General features: G+C 40.6%; 2 protein-coding genes across 2 annotated transcripts in view; one reads left to right on the forward strand and one right to left on the reverse strand.

Annotated features, from left to right (window-relative positions):
- Nucleotides 1-8062, forward strand: part of INPP5F (inositol polyphosphate-5-phosphatase F) — a 48349-nt gene extending 40287 nt beyond the window's left edge. Inside the window, exons 14-20 of the mRNA XM_056849939.1 lie at nucleotides 249-366; nucleotides 815-1013; nucleotides 3163-3234; nucleotides 3365-3438; nucleotides 3591-3719; nucleotides 5314-5401; nucleotides 6877-8062. Coding sequence (XP_056705917.1) covers nucleotides 249-366; nucleotides 815-1013; nucleotides 3163-3234; nucleotides 3365-3438; nucleotides 3591-3719; nucleotides 5314-5401; nucleotides 6877-8038 — 1842 coding nt within the window. The 3' untranslated portion in view covers nucleotides 8039-8062. The remainder of the gene's footprint in view (nucleotides 1-248; nucleotides 367-814; nucleotides 1014-3162; nucleotides 3235-3364; nucleotides 3439-3590; nucleotides 3720-5313; nucleotides 5402-6876) is intronic.
- A 4511-nt stretch (nucleotides 8063-12573) lies between these two features.
- Nucleotides 12574-18917, reverse strand: part of MCMBP (minichromosome maintenance complex binding protein) — a 194567-nt gene continuing 188223 nt past the window's right edge. Inside the window, exons 12-17 of the mRNA XM_056849489.1 lie at nucleotides 18792-18909; nucleotides 17271-17436; nucleotides 16437-16570; nucleotides 15699-15863; nucleotides 14660-14748; nucleotides 12574-12954 (exon numbers count right to left, since the gene is read on the reverse strand). Of these exons, the coding sequence (XP_056705467.1) occupies nucleotides 12828-12954; nucleotides 14660-14748; nucleotides 15699-15863; nucleotides 16437-16570; nucleotides 17271-17436; nucleotides 18792-18909 (799 nt within the window). The 3' untranslated portion in view covers nucleotides 12574-12827. The remainder of the gene's footprint in view (nucleotides 12955-14659; nucleotides 14749-15698; nucleotides 15864-16436; nucleotides 16571-17270; nucleotides 17437-18791; nucleotides 18910-18917) is intronic.

An 18917-nucleotide genomic window follows, 5' to 3' on the forward strand; every position in this document is an offset into this window, starting at 1 on the left:
CAACTATTGTTGGGTTTTTACTGTCTGCAAAACTGTATTTTGTTTCTATGGAAATGGCCACAGAGGGTGACACGATCTGTATTTGTTTATATGAAATGGCCAAATCTTTTGTATCTTTAATAAATATTTGGAAAAAAAAGATGTCAAAATGCCAGAAAGTCTTTGAAACCTGAGCCTCTCTACTAAATGCCATACATGTGAATAACCAACACATTGAGCATTTAATAATAAACTATTAAATGTGACAGGGTGACTTCACAAGGACTGGTGAAAGGAAACTGGCAGGAGTCATGAAAGATGGCGTTAACTCTGCAAATAGGTACTACTTAAACCGCTTCAGGGATGCTTATAGGCAGGCAGTCATAGGTAAGAAAGTGTTGGTCTGTTTTCATAATTGCCTGTTATGTATCTGGATTTTTATTTGTCTTAAAAAAAAAAAGTTTGCGTTAATTTACGATATGTGGTGGTGATCAGGGAACAATGTTTGGTCTCAAAATACACTTGTTAAGTTGCTCTATCTCATTTGGCCACTTGAAGTAGTGTTGGGTTGGGCCATTTAGTTAAGTTTCTTAAAATATTAAATGTCCTTAAATTGATTTAAAAATGTATATTTGGTAAAAACATAACCTGTAATATTTTGGGTGAGTGCTTTGATTCTAAACACAATTCAGTTTTAAATATATTTAAATCCCATGGCTCCGAGGCATAACTTCTTCATAGCTGTCTATTTGTTGAGCAGTATTTGTTTCTTTGAGATTTTATTCTTGAGCCCTCATTATTTCCCTTGTTGATTTGTGTGTGTGTGTGAGTATAGATTTAATGCAGGGTATTCCTGTGACGGAGGACCTCTATTCCATATTTACAAAAGAGAAAGAACATGAAGCTTTGCACAAGGAAAATTTGAGAAGTCATCAGGAGCTAATTAGCCAGCTATTACAAAGTTATATGAAGCTGCTTTTACCAGAGGATGAGAAATTCCATGGTGGTTGGGCACTTATTGATTGTGACCCAAGGTATGTGGAATTTTCTGGAGTTCTGTTGGCTATGTATAATATAGTATCTTCTATAACTATCAAATGTGTTGTTGTGAGGTGGGTGAAATTTATTATGGGCCGTCCTGCTGGAGAGAGATTATATTTGTTCTATATGGGACAGTGTTGATAAAACTTTACAATTGGGTATCCCACCAGAGGGGGGAAAATATATGATTAAGGACCTTTGGGAAGGCTTAGAGAGATTTATAGAAAATCTAACAATGCTACACCCAGCAGCCTCACTTGTAATGGGAGGGGAATTTTAATGTGAGAATGGGCTGCGATGATCAGTCATTATATGCCAGCTACCATCTATAGGATTCAAATACAGAGAGCTTGGGTGGCTTGTCTAATAGATCATTTAAAGACACTAAGCACAACCTTGCATGACTTCATTTAGTGCTGGCAGTGCTCAAATTGGACCTAGCTATCCTAAGTGGTAGGGTTATGACTGATTATCTTGCTGAGTTTACCTTCTGGGGAGTAAAAGAAGCAGCATTGATTATATAGTGATCTCAAAAAACTTACTGCGAAATTTGCAAGTTTTTGAGGTCTCTTCCTTTTTTGATGGTGATCACTTCCCGTTGGTTCTCCGCCTTTCAATACTAACCAACCAGCTTCGTCTTAAACAACGTTATGTAAGCATGGCACCGGATGAATCCTGCCTTCCGCGTGTTAAGTGGAATGCGGCCACTTTTAACTCTATTAATAATTTGACTAATTTGGATGAATTTGTAGAGAAAATGAATGAGTTTGTTAATAATGAGGAGGTCTATGATACCATGGCACAGTATGATAATATGGTCCATGACCTCCAAAGCGCGCTTGCAGGTTCTGTTTCTGCTGTAGGTAGGCACCATGTCAAGGGCACTCATGAATGGTTTGATGAGGAATGTAGAGCACTAAAGAAAACCATTAGAGACAAATACAGAGACAATAGGTGTTCCCCCTCCTACGTGGTAAGACACGAGATCAACCAGCTAAGACAAAAGTATAAAGAATTGGGTTCTTGATGCAATTAGTATGAGGAAAGGACTGTATTAGTAATTACTGTTAATATGGAATGGATTTGATGTACTAAATGGCCAGTTTCTTTGCAGCAATCAAGGTATAGCAGACCAAGATTTATGACTCGTGCTGAACAGGGAGGTCTCAACTTCTCAAACCCTATGAGGAGCAGTTAAAACGCTTAGGGCTGTTTAGCTTGGAAAGAAGGTGGTTAAGGGGAGACATGATAGAGGTCTATAAAATTATGCCTGGTATGGAGAGAGTGGACAGGGAGAAGCTTTTCTCCCTCTCTCATAATACTAGAATGCGGGGTCATCTGCTGGAGGGTGAGAGATTCAAAACAGATAAAAAGAAGTATTTCTTCAAACAATACATAGTTAAATTATGGAACTCTTTGCCCCAGGATGTGGCGATGGCCGCCAACTTGGAAGGCTTTAAGAGGGGAGTGGATATGTTCATGGAGGATAGGGCTATCAATGGCTGCTAGTAAAAATGGCTACTAGTCATGATGCATACCTATTCTCTCCAGGATCAGAGGAGCATGCCTATTATATTAGGTACTGTGGAACACAGGCAGGATGCTGCTGCAAATGTTTGGAAGCACCTGGTTGGCCACTGTGTGAACAGTCTGTTGGACTTGATGGATCTTGGTCTGATCCAGCATGGCTTTTCTTATGTTCATTCACAGTTTGCTGTCTTGAGACTTAAAAGCTAATGGATAAGTTGTCTTTTCAGACCAGGTGCGGATTAGTAGATCCCATGGCAAAAGTTAGAACTCCTAACCATATGGAATGTGTGGATTGTATAGGATGCTAGTATACAAGTGCTACAATTCTGGCTGTGTGAGAGAGAATTGTATTGTCCCTTGAGATAGGCCCATTCTGCATAGAAACTACATTAACACTGTGGCACGAAATCCAGTGATAGGGCAGTGCAGCCATGCCACAGATGTGTAGCGCATAATCTGTTCATTTTGAAGTCTGCCAAGAAGTAGGTAAAGAACATTCTCTCATCAGAGCCTTCTAATGAAACACCCTTTTACTTTAGCAGCTTAATATGTGTTGATGCATACAGTAAAGCTGGAACACTTATAAAATATTATGTTCACTTTTGTTTATAGCCTTGTCGATGCCACTCACAAAGATGTGGATGTTCTGCTTCTGCTTTCTAATTCTGCGTATTATGTAGCCTAGTAAGTACGCTTCTTTCTCCTTTTCACGTTCAAAACATTCCATGACTTCCTAACTCCTTTTTAATTCATTTGGGCTCTAGTTATGAGTTGATTCAGATCTAACTTTGGGCGTTGATGTTTCTTTGTCTAGCTATGATGATGAAGTAGATAAAGTAAATCAGTACCAAAGGCTGAGCCTTGACGATTTGGAGAAGATAGAAATAGGTAAGATTTGAAGTCATTGCATTTTGGCATATTCTTTTTTTTGTCACATTTGAAGGACCTTCCCTTGCTAAATATTGAGGATCCAGAGCTGAAGTTGTATTCTAGCTTTTCGTTTCTAAGACGCTAATGCTTTTCTTTTCTTTTATAAAAAGGACCTGAACCAACTCTCTTTGGAAAGCCCAAATTCTCATGTATGAGGCTCCATTATAAGTACAAAGATACAAGTGGATATTTTCACACTCTTAGAGCTGTAGTGCGGAACCCTGAAGAGGATGGAAAAGGTAATCCTTTGGCAAGGTGTCAGTTGCCTCCCAAATGTAAACTCCTGATCACCCTCCAGCAGGACAGGAAACTGTACTTTTCTGAAGCACCATGGTGGGATGCCTTGCAAGTAGGGGGCTTAATGGTTCAAGGGAGGGCCGAGAGAACGTTACCTTCACATTCCTTTTGTAGCATCTCATTGCAAAGTTCTCCCACCAGTAGAGACACTCACAACTCGGGGCCCTGTCGTCAAACGTTGAATGAGGGTCCGTACCCCATTGACTGCTTCGGTGGGTTGCCTCTCAGAACATAAAGCATCAATGTAGGCTTTTATTTGGCCACTTCCTGTGATCCACATCCAGAGACAAGTTGATCAGGATGTTGCAGCCATTTTACATTATCTGCATGAACGCTGGAGAACTAGGAGAAGTCTGGCACTCTGCGTTCGACAGCTTGGAATCATAACAGATTTCTATAATTTTGTAAAAGTCCTTCCCTCATTTTCTCATATGACTTTCTAGAAGATCTTACTTCCACTAAGGAGTAGAGTGGTCTGATATTGCTCAATGTTTTTTCCATTACTAAAAAAAAAAAAAGGAACATGATGTCCATTATATTTTCCAAATCAGTACAATAGAACATTTGATTTGAAAATAATGAGAGCGAGGCCTTTGTTCGTCTGGTATTTCTCCTGTGTCCTTGTATGGTACCATACAGCAATTTTTGATATTGTATTAGAACCGGTCAATGGTATCGTTCCAGATTTGTACATTCTTTTTCAAAAGTATTTGCCAGCTGTTCGTTATAAAATCAAAGTCACTGGAGAAAGACTGGACTAAAATAGACTTTAGTATTTTACCACATTGTCAATATTGTAGCCCCAAACTGTCACATTGGTTTTCTTGGAAGCAAATTAGACCTTCCAGTAGATTCTAGTGCCAATATAGATTTTTTTTATTGCCCCCAATCTAACAACCTAGTAAACAACACCTTTTTTTCTCCACCTTAGAGTGTTTGTAGTAGTAATAGGGGTCTGCCAGATCAAATAAGTGATTTTTTTGACCATGTGTCTATTAGCTGAACTGATAAAGTATTCTGTGTAGAATGCTTATTTCAAGTGTTCAGATTCTGCCAAGCAATGACGAAAGTGTACACCAAAATCTAAAAATTTCCATTACTTCTAGCAACAGCTTTTGATTAATTTCTAGTAGCTTTAATAAGTGTGTGTAGATCCAGATCCCTAAGGCCCGGTTTCCAGTAGCCTATGATCTGGACAAGTGTAGCCATTCTGATTTATTGAGGTTGACATTGTACCCTAAGACTTGCCCAAATAAATGCAAACACTTTTGATAGTAGGGTCTTAAAGTAAGAGCAGGGTTGTCGTTAAGATTTTAACATGTACATTCCCAGGCTGTAATTTCATATTTCTTAAAAGCTATGGATTCCATTTGTATTACACACAAAAGGGGAGTGTGAGGTATAATCTTGTCGAGGGGCTCTTGATAACTTTTTGAGACTTAAGTATTTTTATTTTGAATTTTATGTGTTAACTTTTGTAAGTACATAAGCAACAAAAATATTCAGGAAAATGACAACCTACTAATTGTATTGTAGACACTCTTCAGTGCATTGCAGAGATGCTGCGAATCACTAAACAAGCCACGGGAACAGACTTGCTCATTGTTGAGAGAAAACTGGAGAGGTAAGCTTATGTGTGTGGTTCCTCCCCTTTCCCAGAGTTGTCAGACCCTCAAACAGTTTGGGAGTATGACACCACTTGTATCAGTTGCTTGCTGTAGTTGTGAACTTCCTTGAATAAGTGAGGGCTTGTGAGCTGGTGTAACACAGTGACTAAGTGAACGAGCAGTGATCTGCCAGGTCTCTGGTTCAGTTCCATCATAAACTCATTTAGTAAACTGTGTGAAGCCATTCTCTCTGAGTCGTGACAGCCCCCTCATCTACAACATGCTAGCTTACCTTAAAAGGTACAGGTCCCCTGTGTGAAGCACCAGGTCATTCCTGACCCATGGGGTGACGTCACATCCCGACGTTTACTAGGCAGACTTTGTTTATGGGGTGGTTTGCCAGTGCCTTCCCCAGTCATCTTCCCTTTACCTCCAGCAAGCTGGGTACTCATTTTACCTCAGAAGGATGGACCTTACAGGGATGTTATAAGGTTTACAAGGTCATTTGTACTGAGTGCTTTGAATAGTGGGAAGTACTATATACACTTGCATTATTCTTCATAGTCTGTCTTTTATTACCACCTCCCCCAAGTGATACAGTGCCATTTAGCAGACTTTCACTACTATGCCTAAAGTCTGTGCATTGAGATCTCTTCCAGTAATGACTTGGGGCATTCTGGTGCCTTCCTTCCTTTCTTTTTTATGCCATCAAGTCTCAGCTTTTTCAAGGCAAGAGACATTCAGAGGTGATTTGCCTCTGCATATTGACCCTGGTATTCTTTGGCGGTCTCCCTTCCAAATACTGACCAGGGCTGACTCTGCTTAGATGCTGAGATTTGATGAGATCAGGCTAGCCTGGGCTATCTAGGCCGGGGTGTGCCTTCCTTACAAATTCTAAACTTAAGGACCAGCAGTATGAATTCAATGATGTCCTCCATAGCAGAGGTATTGTTTCTTCTACCCCTTTTTCTGGAGTGGTAGGGTTGCCAGGTCCCTCTTCGCCAGCGGTGGGAGGTTTTTGGGGCGGCGCCTAAGGAGGGTGGAGTTTGGGAAGGGGAGGGACTTCAGTGCCATAGAGTTGTTGCCAAAGCAGCCATTTTCTCCAGAGGAACTGATCTTTATCAGCTGGAGATCAGTTGTAATAGTGGGAGATCTCCAGCTAGTACCTGGAGGTTGGCAACTCTAGGTGGTGGTGTGGAGAAGAGGCTTTAGGACTTTTTGACACATGAGGTTGAGAGAGCAAGTCTCTCAGCAGTTGTCTCTATAAAATATTATCTCTTGCAGTAGGTTCAGAGTTTGTGGAAGAATGTGGCTTTCAGAGCCCAGCTACAGTTGGAGAGAAATTGGAATCTGCAGACACTATGCTTATGCCTCACTAAGCAGACAGTTCTTTAGTATAATATATTGTCCACATATTAATTAAGATTTTGGCAGTAGATCTGCTTGAATGTGTGTGTAGCAAGGCAAGTGATTTATCTTCTTAATTTTGCAGAAAGAGCAGCAAACCCCATGAAGACATCATTGGCATCAGATCCCAGAATAGAGGCTCCCTGGCCCAAGGGAAGAATTATTTAATGAGCAAGTTCTCCTCTCTCAATCAGAAAGTAAAACAAACAAAATCAAATGTAAATATCAGCAATTTTAGAAAGCTGGGGAACTTTCCCAAGCCTGAAATGAAAGTAAACTTTTTAAAGCCCAATCTGAAAGTAAATCTTTGGAAGTCAGACAGTAGTCTTGAAACCATGGAAAACCCCATGACTGATACTAAAGTCTGTGCAGAATCGGACATTGAGATCTCGTCGGATAATGACTCGTTCCATTCAGATGACTTCCTTACAAATTCTAAATCTGATGAGGATCAGCAGTTTGTTGACTCCCTAGAGAGTGTGGGCCAGATAGATTATGTCCTACCTAGCTGTGGCATCATTGCTTCTGTTCCTCGCCTGAGCAGTCGGTCCCAGTCTATAAGCAGTTCTGACATCAGCATTAACATGCCCGTTCCTTCCGAAATCCATATTGAACAGTGTGGAGACCAAACTAACAGATCTGAATTTGCAGGCCAAGCACTTCAGGAAACTCCATCCAATGAGGATGCAGCAGTGGAGTTTACTAAGCCAATTGATGCATACTGCCACCGATTTATACAAGATGCTCAAAATAAGATTACCAATGCTTCAGAAATAGATGTCAGATCTCAAGACCCTCACCAGGAAATGGATCGCATTAGCAATAATTCTAAGAAAATGGACCCTTGCGTTGGAAAAACTAAAGAGATTCCTTCTAGACCATCTAAATTAGATGTCCCACTTACAGAGCCAGGCTCACAGCTCTTAGGGGTTGAACAGGTTAATTCTCCGAGGCCTCGTAATACCCCAGGCTCTGCATCTAGTGTTCTTGACGCTGAGCCTGGGTTTCTTCTGACCCCTTCACCAGCAGAGAATAATGGTAGCAGGGCGGTCTCTCCCTTTGCAAAGATCCGCAGTTCCATGGTGCAGGTGGCTAATATTACGCAAGCTGGTTTGACCCAAGGCATTAACTTTGCAGTAGCTAAAGTCCAGAAGAGCCCAGCGGACCCAGAATCTGTAAATGAGATTCAGCAAAATGAACTGAGAGAAATGTTTACACAGTGTCAGACACGAATAATTCAGATCTAGTGTCTGAGCTGTTACATTTGCTAAACAAAGGTAACAAAAACCCTTGGGGAAAACTGACTGCCATTGAGTATTGGTATCAAAACGACTACCAATAACTATGTTTACAGAAAGGCTTAGGATAAAAGAGAATTGATTTCTGAACTGGTTTCAGAACTGTCTTCTGGCACCAGTTCTGGTGAACGTGAATCCTTTAAAACAAGTAGCTCATACACCATGGTTGATGTGCATGTAAGTTTGAGTGATCAATTGCACAATTATCTTTTTTTAGACCAGTTTTGATAGGTCTCCTGATTTCTGTAGAATATTTATACTGAGGGCCTGGCACTGAATACCTGTTACCTTACTAATCTTGCACTGTACCAATGAAATATTTTACTCACAGATGACATTCTATTTATTTTTCAAACTAACTTTTTTATTTAAGCTTTTAATTTGTGTTTCTTGATGTTCTAGTTGCATTCCTAAGGAAGTAGTCTCTGCAGATAAATATGCATACTAGGGGTTTACTTCTTCCTACCTCCTTTAATTTACTTCTATGGTATCTTGGAGCAATCTAATATAGTAATGTGTAAAAGCTTGCAGTGCAGCTACTGAAAGTTTTTCTTTTTAAAAAAAATCTTGTATGGTGTATCTGAAAGCTATTGTGTGTCTTCTGTTTAATGGACCTAGCTCTGCTGTAGACCAAAACCCTCTGAGGAAATACAAGGGTTCTTGTCTTAAAAAAATAACTGGTCAGGTATATTGTGTCCAAAGTATTAGAATATTGTCTAAACATAACCACCAAAAGTAACACGGGAAATTTACACAACCATGAAATTATACTGCTGATATTTAAAACTAGACTAATCCAAAGGATTTCAAAGCCGTTCAGATAGTTGTAATCCATTGTGAAATCATCTCAGCCTTTGTTATAATACTGATATGGAATGAGACCATACTTAACGTTTGCCCTGGGATTCCACAAGCCTGACGTGTTGGGGATACACATTCCTTTAGCGCTTACAGGTATATCCCAGAACAGTCTTGTGGCTAATGTTCTATAGTAGAATGTAGCAGCAGGAACAATAACATTGGATTCTGCTACCTTGTGCTTCATAGCCTTAGTAGTCCTCCAGTCCTGAGCCGGAATCTCTATATGTTAGTACATGTGTACTATAGCTAGGCTGCACGTGATGTTCTAAGCAGTTAACAAGTGTCATAATGATAGTACAGTGTCTTATTAGAGATCTTCAAATATAACAGAAGTGATCATCAACTTAACCTGACTGTCTTTTTTTGTTGTTAGAAGCTTTTGATACTGTTTCCATTTTATTATTTATTTCTTACTTTGTGATATGTTTTCTTTTTTGGAGTGTCTGTACAAATTTGTGACTATTTAAAAATAAAATTGTATTGTTTTAATGGAGACATGAGAAATATTTTAATAAAAAATGATATGCAGCAAAAGTCGGTGTGCTTGGTTCAAAACAATAAGGGCAACTAGCAGGATCTTGCGGGGGGATATCTCATTTCCCCCTCCTCCACTATTTCTGCATCCCCTTTCCTGAAAAGCCCCCATAGCCTCTTCTCTTTTCCTGGTTCCTTCTAAGCCAACAGCCAACCTGCCTTTATTCGCTCCCCCCCTTTACAGCCTTTATGTAGGAACACTATGGCCCAGTTGTCCTGTGGCAGCTTGCATGGTAGGGAACCCTTTAGGACTTGTTCCCCTGTATCTCCCTCCCCACATTATTTCCCCTTTCCCTCTTCCTGGCAGCCCCCATGTGTCCTCTTGCCCTGCCTCATTCTCTCCTCAGATACTCACCAATCTGCTTTTTATCTGCCTCCCATCTTCAGCCATATTTATTAATGATTTACTTCATATCGTGCCTTTCTTCACAGTGAAGAACAAAGCAGCTTACATCATTCTCTTCTTTTTTTATCCTCACAACAAACCTGTGAGGTAGGTTAGGTTGAAAGATATGTGACTCGCTCAGTATCATCTGGTAAGCTTCCATTGCAGACTGATGATTTGAACCTGAGTCTCCAAGACCATACTCTGATGCTCTCACTGCTCAACAAATCTGGCTTTCATAGGGTGGCTGCTGTTAGCAAGCAGCCAGGCTTAAGTGAATCATGAAGTAGGGTGGTATGAAGTTGCTTGGTGGTTGCTGCCAGGCCTGGCCGTAATGAGTCCTCCCTCAAAAGCCAAAACCCTGGAAAAGGGACCCCCCCTTCCCCTGACAGAAACCAGGACTGGAATTCTGTGGTTGCTTAGCGGTGGCCAGCCACTGAGGGAATCCATTTTTTAAAACTACAGGTACTCCTTTTACCATTTTGGAGTTTCTTAACCCCATGTGTTTTTTTTAAAGATTCTGCAAATCTGGGTTATTTTTCAGGTTTGTAGAAAGGTCTGTCCTGCCTGTTCACAATTCCAGTCACTAGATTTCAATATTCTCAGATATTGCCAACTTGGCTATTGGAATGTACAAGTGGCAACCCACAAGGATGTGGAGGGCATCTCTCATTTTCCTCTCACCCACTATTTTTCCTTTCCTTTCCTTTCCTTTCAAGCCCCTATAGCCTCCCCTTTTCTTGCTTTCTTCTCTCCTTCCTACCAAACCACCAACCTACCTTCATCTGTCCCTTTGATTCAGCTATCCGCCCAGCAGACTCTGCCTAGGAAAACTATGGCCCAGTTGTGTGGTGCCAGCCACTGGGCCAGACCCACCTGCGTTACAGGAAACCCTCAGGAACTAGTGGGAGGGCGCCTCACTTTCCCCTGTACCTCCTCCCCACAATTATTTCCCCCTTTCCCCCTCATTCTCCCGTAAACCACTCACCAACCTGTTTTTTTATCTGCCATCTTCAGCAATATTTATACTCTGCCTTTCTTAGTATACAGATAGTGATGATTTAGTGCTTGTTGGCTTGTGCTTTCGTTCTATACCGGAAGACTGAAGAGACATCCTTTTCTTGAGAAGGCATTTTGCCATGTTCTTTGCTTCGAGGGGGGAAAGTGGTTTCCCAGAAGAGGACCATACTGATTTTCTTTTTTAAGCCAGTGTAGTTGTTAAGAGTGGGAGACCCAGGGTTTGAATCCCTGCTTTGCCATGGAAGCTTGTTGGGTGATCTTGGGTGACCCAGTTACCCTCTCCGCCTAATATACCTAATATATACTTATAATATACCTATAAATGTCTCCCATTACAAAAAGTTGACTAGCTTGCCATTGCTTTGTCTCAAGGTAAATATTAGGTTTAAAAGATTCTAAATTAGTAGGACTGTCACCTAACTGGGTGGTTGATCAACTTATCAATTAAACTATATTTGTGTACTGAATGAATGAAAATGCTGTTTAGATGACAGGATGTATTGTAGCAGGCACCAGTGGTAGTTGCTCTGAAAGAGGAGAATGGTTCTATGATCTAATTTCCCTTTAAGATAAACAGTAAGCTAAGTTTAGAGTACACTGAAAAATGTTCTCTTCAGAGCAGCCTTGGCAATTTGATGTTTCTAGGTGTTAGACATGGCTTTGCATATAGCTGCCATTTTTTTAAGCAGGGAAACTCTTGAAGCTCTGTTCATGCAGAGGTGCAGAAATGGTTTAAATTGTGATCTTGGGGGAAAATTGTTTTCTTTTTGCAGCTAGGCTGCTCTTCAGCTCCTGTGTGCTCCTAGAATAGTTGCTAGAATTCTCTGAAGAAAACCTATGTGTATGTCAGTTTACAAAATTTGAAAGCATCAGATGCAAAGCATTTCTGCTTTTGGCAGGTGACAATTCAAATGCTTTATAGGGGAGACCTATATCCTTTTGAGGGCTACTGTATATACATTAGGACCATAATTATTAATACCTTGTAAACATGTTAAACTACATACCTGCTCTGTTTTTTTTAGTAGGCAGGGAGTAGGTACCCAATACCATTATGAGTGGACAGTCTACACAAGATACGGACAGACTCTGAACTGTCTTTCTGTTCTCCTGTCATATCAGACCTGAAGGAAATTTTTGCAAAATCTGAAAGCTGGTAAGTGATCATTTATGTTTCAATAAGAGGTAGTACAGGGCTTTTACTTTTGATTTTTCTATAAACAATACAGCTACCTTGAAGCACCACTATTCCTCTTTCCCTAGGAAATCATGAGAATTGTGGTTGCTGTAAACCCCTTAGATGCAACCTATATGAACATATTCTGTTTTCTGTTGTTTTGTTTCTATTTCTTCCACTAATTTATCTGTATTCTGTGGGATCATGTGTCTTCATGATATTTAGTACAGCACATTGTAACTTAAATTAGCTTCTATACCAAGTTTCTGTAATAATGTATTAATGTAATAATGTATAAACTTACAAAAGATATTTGCAATTAAGTTGCTATCAGCAGGGCTTTTGGGGGGTGAGAGAGAGAACTTGAAACCCCATGTAGTAATTTTTCCCTTTTTTGTCTCACTGGATTTAAAGTCACATGTATGCCTGCCGATTACCACCATCTTTATATTGAAACACAATCCAACAAAAACAGTAATACTGGTTGTTTAGTAAAGAAAGTAGTAGTTTTGTAGTAAAATTTAATACCAAACACTTTTCGTAGTTACTAGTTCTCAAGTTACAAAACAAGCCCAAAATTTTATGTGGTCTGTATTAACCCACTGAACACCTGAACCGTGTTCAAGTTGAAAGAGAACAGCCATAATTTTTCTGATACAAATTATCTACAAAATCCAATATAAACAAAAGCTCCTTTAGTGCTAGTTCCACATAGATTAGGCAACGTTTGCAGTCACGTAAGTACAGTAGCTACTGTAGCTTTAGAGTTCATTTCCATTGACAGACTTCTGCTGCTGCAATCCGGCTTTACGCAGTGCCTCCAACTGCTTTGCTTTTAGCCACCGTTCTCTTGACAATGTTGTCTGTCCTGCACTGAGTGAAAGAAACCTGTATGCAACAAATGTGGTATGGTTAAATCTATACTATAGTACTCATAACTTACTATACTATAGTACTCATAACTTACTGTACAACTGGCTTACAGACAACACTTCAGGTATTTTAACTTGACAAAGTCGAGCTAGTATGTAACTATGAAATTGGACTACAAGCAACAGAACTTGGCCTCTTGCAGTCTGATGTTACATACAGAACTAATGCATCCATTTAATTTCCAAACACTCAAAATTCCAGCTTTGGCAATTTAGGTTGGTGAGCAACTGGAAATAATCTTTAGCATTTAACAGGCTGGGTTAACCTGGAGCAGAGTATTCCACAATGGTGAAGTCAAAGAACCCCCCCTGTGAAGTTCTGCATCACAAACCTCCCTAGAGAGTTGCTTCAGGGAACAAGGGCGACTCAAATGGGACAGCATTCCTCAGGCATGCTTGGCGTAAGCCATTAGAACTTTACAGATCAATACAACTTGAAATTGGGCAAAGAATGAAAGATAGGCACCATAGCTGTGAAGGTATTATGGCTATACATTTCTCTATGCGAAGCTCACTTTTGGACAGGGTAAACTGATGAGCATCATTGATATTTAAATCACTTTTCTCATTCTTTAAACACTTTCTACGCAAGTACGTATGATTTTTTTTTGCTATTACCATAAAATTTTAAAAGTGAATACAATCTTAATAAAATTTCAGATGGTGCATTGTACATTTAAATATTGCCATTTTAAAAAAAGTTTTTTTTACGAAGTAAAATACTCAAGACACCCCCTATAGGTTTTTTTTCATCCTGCACCTGTGGTAATGTTTTGAAAACAGGTGCTAATCAACATCAAGGGGCTTTCCCAATTTTTTTCCCTGGTTAAGTCTGCTGTACATACCGGAGTAATATTTTCTCTCACGTTAGTCCCATCCTTACAATACTAAATCTTAACCAGAAGTAAGGGTTGGTAGTAGGCAGAACAGTGTATGCCATAAGATTGAAATTGTCCTTGACAATTTCCCTTGGGGAGAGGCTATGGCTCAGTATCTGAATCTGGGTCCTTCTGCATACCAAACAATCATAAACATTGCCAATTAAAGAGTCTGGCAGCAGGTGATGTGAAAGACCTCTACCTGAGACCCTGGACAGTTTACATAGGCAATACTGACTTGATGGACCAATGGTCTGATTCAGTATAAGGTAACTTCATATGTGTGACTGTAAGCAGTGAGCCAATTGCAGTAGTTGTCAGGCATAATAAAGGCCACTCAGATGAATAAGTGGATAACACCTTTAATTACTTGCCAGTGTCTGGCCCACCAGGACCAAGCTGAAGTATTTTCCTCAAGTACTGAGCAGCTGATGACTGGAAAAGATGTTTTTGCTGCAGTTCTTCCTTTATGAACAACAGTCTTTTGGAGGGTTACAATTTTTGTTAAGCACTTACGTCTGCATTATGCTTTGAATTCATGTTAAAGCAGTTTACTTTTAAAAGAAAAATTTGTTTACTTGAAACTTACTTGAAGCAAAAGGTAAGCAATCAGATTTAAATTAAAAAATCAATTTTTATTTGCTCTGTTTCTGGGTGTACCGTCCTCAGGGATGCATACTAACATGGTTAGCAGGACATGGATAAAGACTCTGGGCCATTTCGAAGGATATGAGCTCTGGGATTGGTGAAACTTCAGAAATTGAAAGCTATGAGGCTCCTCACCTTGCTATGAGCAGAGTTCTATGCAGGTCATCAGCTGTGATACTCTCAGGGTCATTTTTACGCATTTCCACAAAGTCATCTTCTACTGCCTGTGAGAGATTGTTTTGAGGAATTGTTTGCTTTTAAACTGTACTATATAAATATGAGCTTTAGATATACAAGTCAGAACCACACATCAAATAACATCAAATATAGTATTATTAGTGATGCCTGATAATGAAGGACTGTCAAATCAATCCCCAAAACTGGCATCTGGTGCTGTATGTTTAGATGTACTCTTCTAGGTGGGAATGGACACAGTGCTAACGAACCCATGGAAAAAACATAGCTTCTACCCATAAAATGGCAAAAAAAAAAAAAAAAAGCCCTGGGGCCCCTGGAAAACAAAACAGCTCTCATCATTGTTAGGAAAGGTCAGCAACATGTCACAAAAAATTCACAGATGGGTTTTGCTCCATTCAGCAGAGAGTGGGGTTGTAGTCCACAGCCAATCCTCCCTAAGCTTCAAACAATTAGATTTATAAGACAACATGGCAAAAGTTTTTTGGTTAGCTGGTGACATCAGAAAAATCACCTCCTCTTCTACTGGGGTGAAGTAGGTGCCTGACTTCCTGCATGTCTTGCTTTGAACAGGATTTTCATTTTATTATTGCTTAAGAGGCAAGTCGCCTAACTATCCACAGTGCTAGGCAAAAAACAACAGGTATTCATTGCATTGTGTTTCCTCAAGAATAGCTGCCCAGATCAACTCACTCGCAGTCCACAACTTCCCCACCTGGGACCTCCACTGATGGAGACTCAGGATGAAGCATAAAGTTTCCTTTACACAATAGAGCAGCAATTCACATCACATCCACATTTGGAGTGTTCTAAGTCCAATGGGGTCGTCTGCAATACAAACGACTGTATTCTAAACTTGTCCTATCACTCATTTTGGGGGGGAAAATGTAGCAATCGAAGCAAAGCAATTTATAAACCCCCAAATCTTGCATGCTCAATTTGTACTACGGATGTTAGTTAGGTAGAAAGCTTTCTGTACCTTGGTAACTTCATCGGATATGCTGTAATCCAACAGTCTCAGCAGGCTGAGGTAAATGCGGAACTTGTTCAGGATGGATGGCAGCACTGCCGTAAGCAGACTGTTCATGTGTTCTTCCATGTTGGGGGGAATGAGCTGCGGCTGCAGGTGGACCTGACAGTCTGACTGAAGAAAGACATTGAATAGCATCACTTCTCGGTTCACCATTTTCAGTCCCACCCGCAAGAGAGATGTATGACCTTTTAATTACACACAAAAATGTTGGAAAAACTATCCATTTTGTATCAGCCCTGAGAAAGCGTAACTCTTCCAGAGTATGGTTTGAAGCTACCCATGTTTTACTTTTTCAGAACCTCAAATGTCTGCGCAAGACTGTATGGGCGTGTGCGTGTGTAGAGGGGCACAGAATAAAGACTTTCTGTAGCTTAATGACTGTTCTCACCTTTTAACTGCAGGAACAAATGACAGCTGTGGATAAAAACCAGTTTTCTTCTAATCTGTATTATGCTGTCTTGGTCCTGCACTAAGCTCCAGACTTTTTAATACTTTAATATTCAACAATTTAAAAAAATTAAAAAGCTATCACTCTCTAAGGGGCAGTGCAGAAACACAGTAAAAGCTAATGTTAATAGGCTGCTGCAGCACAAAGCTAGATGGTCCGTCTCTGAGATGGTACATTTTCTCTCTTCATTAAGAAGCTAACACAGATGAAGCTTGCTTCGACAAGCGCTGCCATACCGGTAGGAGTGATCTGCCCTCTGAAGTGATAAGGACATTAATGTTGCATGGGAATTCCATCTGGTGGTAACTGAAGTCATAATCCACCTTCTGCCAAGTTATCAGATGGCCAAGAGCCGTCACGTTGTGTACACCTATGGACGCAACAGAACAAATCCTCTAATATCTGGATGCCATATAAACAGATTAGAAAGAAAACAGTATTTTAAACATCTGGCAGGAGCAATTACTCTGCAGAATGTATTGGCATCTTGGCAGGAAGACAACGGTGATGCAGCACTCCTGCCAGATGTCAAGACTAATCTAGGACTTACTCCAATAAGACTGGGAACCGAACAGAGACATTTTAAATAAACAAAGACATGTTATTCTCTTACTCTCTCTACAAAACATCCTGTACAAGTACGTAGCAAATGCTGTGCTCCAGTGTGCTTCCAAGTGGTTCACCCCCCACCCCCAAAAGTTAATCATGAATTCCTGGTGATCTAATTTGTTTCTTGAACCTTCAAGTAGCAATGTATTAGTGTAAACTAGAAATGTATAACTTTTCAACTTCAGGAATTATTCTGTCATCCTGTTAGGAAAAGTGCCAAAATTTAGTGAAAAGCTACAGTTGCAGTTTCTCTGGGCTGAAGTTCTTTTCCAACCAATCTCACTGTCCCCCTTCATTTATTTGTGGGGTGGAAAGTGATGCCAGCACAGGTAACAGTGAGATAACTCTGCAGCAGCAACAACCATCTTCATACTTCCTCAATGCAATGATTCAGTTTCTAACTCGCATATTTCTAAAATAAAACAGTGCACAAGGCTGGGACAATATACTCAAGTACCAACCTCGTGTGTCAAGCTGTCCTTGTTCAAGCAGAGTCTCATCTATGACAAGAGAAGTATTGCTTGCCAGTTGTAGTACTCCACTGACCAAGCGATTCACTGTGTAATCCTTGTGAGGCTTAAGCTGTAAGCAGTTCATGTTCTCTATGGTCATCTGCAGGCGGTAGGACTGCCAAGAGAAATGCAAGGAAGTGGCTGAGTTGTCAGCCCTAGAAGTGCCCACCCTTTTGTGCGATCAGGGCTATCGTACTTCACTAAACAAGAAATAGCGCTGTAACATGGATACAAAGCAGAAGTCCAAAAGAGAGCAAAAACAACCAGAAACATAGTTCTAAAGGCTATACAACACCCCATACACTTAGAGCTCTGCAAGCGGGGACCCGCAAGAAACTCGTGGGGACGGCTATCTCATTCCCTCCACCTCTGCTTCCTCCCCTCTCCCCCTACTTCTGTCAGTCTCTCACTCTTCCTCCTTCCTGCCACTCCTTTTCTTACTCCCCCCTCATGCCTGTTACTTTCGCTTTCCCACCCCATCACTCTCTGTTTTTCTTTCTGTCTTCTTACCTCATCACTCTCCCTTTTTGCCCCCCACCCCATCACTATCCCAGCCACCTGCATGCTTCCTCTCCTCACAGCAACAGTGGTGCTCATAGCCGCCTGCCTTCTCCCCACCCCCAAACAGCAGCAGTGGAAGCATCGCTTCCGGCCACTCACCTGTCTCCTGACTCTCCCCCAGTAACAGTGGCTCTCCCAGCTGCCCCCTCGCTTTCCCCCCCACCCCAGCAACTGCTGCGCCTCATCTCCCAATTTGCAGAAAAAACTTCCATATTCTCCCTCTGGCCCTGATCTGCAGATTTAAGCATCTGGAGATCAGGGCAGAATTGGCAATTAGATATATAGATGTTTTATTAGTAAACTTTTAAAAATAGCTTAATGATCACCTAATTCCAAGACTAATTTTTTTGTCCATTGGTATTAAAAGATTTACAAGCCTATGGATAATTACTCTCGTCTAAACCCAGTGGATTCAATGGCTTTTGACTGAAGCAATGTGCACAGGAGTGCATCATCAATCTTAAACGCATTTCTATTCTGTTGTCCATAAATCTCCAAAACATATATCACATCCTTGTATTTTATGCAACAACATGGAAGAGGACAATCTCTGTTCCAAAAACAGCATTCTTCAAAGCCTTTTGGTCTTTTTTCAGAGATGCAGCCTACCACCATGAAGTAGGAGTTGTGATTACTGCAATTATAGTGGACACACAGATGAAATGAATTGAGGGCTGACAGCCCCCACATAAGCTGTTTCCATGAGCAGCTCAGGACCTTTGCCACATTTTATCACGGCCCAACATGTTTCTTAAAATAAGCTTTCTTCAGGTCCAATCTACAAACTTCAACAAAAGAATAGAATGATTAAAGCATGGTTGCAAACTTGCACAAATGGCTGCCATTTCAACATGCCCTACAGTCAAACTACTGATCAATCAGATATCCCAGAGTAAATGACATTCTTACGGCAGGAACAAGTTGCTGAATAATGCGGTATACATGCTCGGTGAAGACACTATTTCTTGGACAGCCGCTTAAGTTGATAGTGAACTTTCCCAGAGGAAGGACATCTCTTCTTGCATAACTAGATAA

This window comes from Euleptes europaea, chromosome 5 (genome assembly GCF_029931775.1).
Source record: "Euleptes europaea isolate rEulEur1 chromosome 5, rEulEur1.hap1, whole genome shotgun sequence".
Classification (NCBI taxonomy): Eukaryota; Metazoa; Chordata; class Lepidosauria; order Squamata; family Sphaerodactylidae; genus Euleptes; species Euleptes europaea.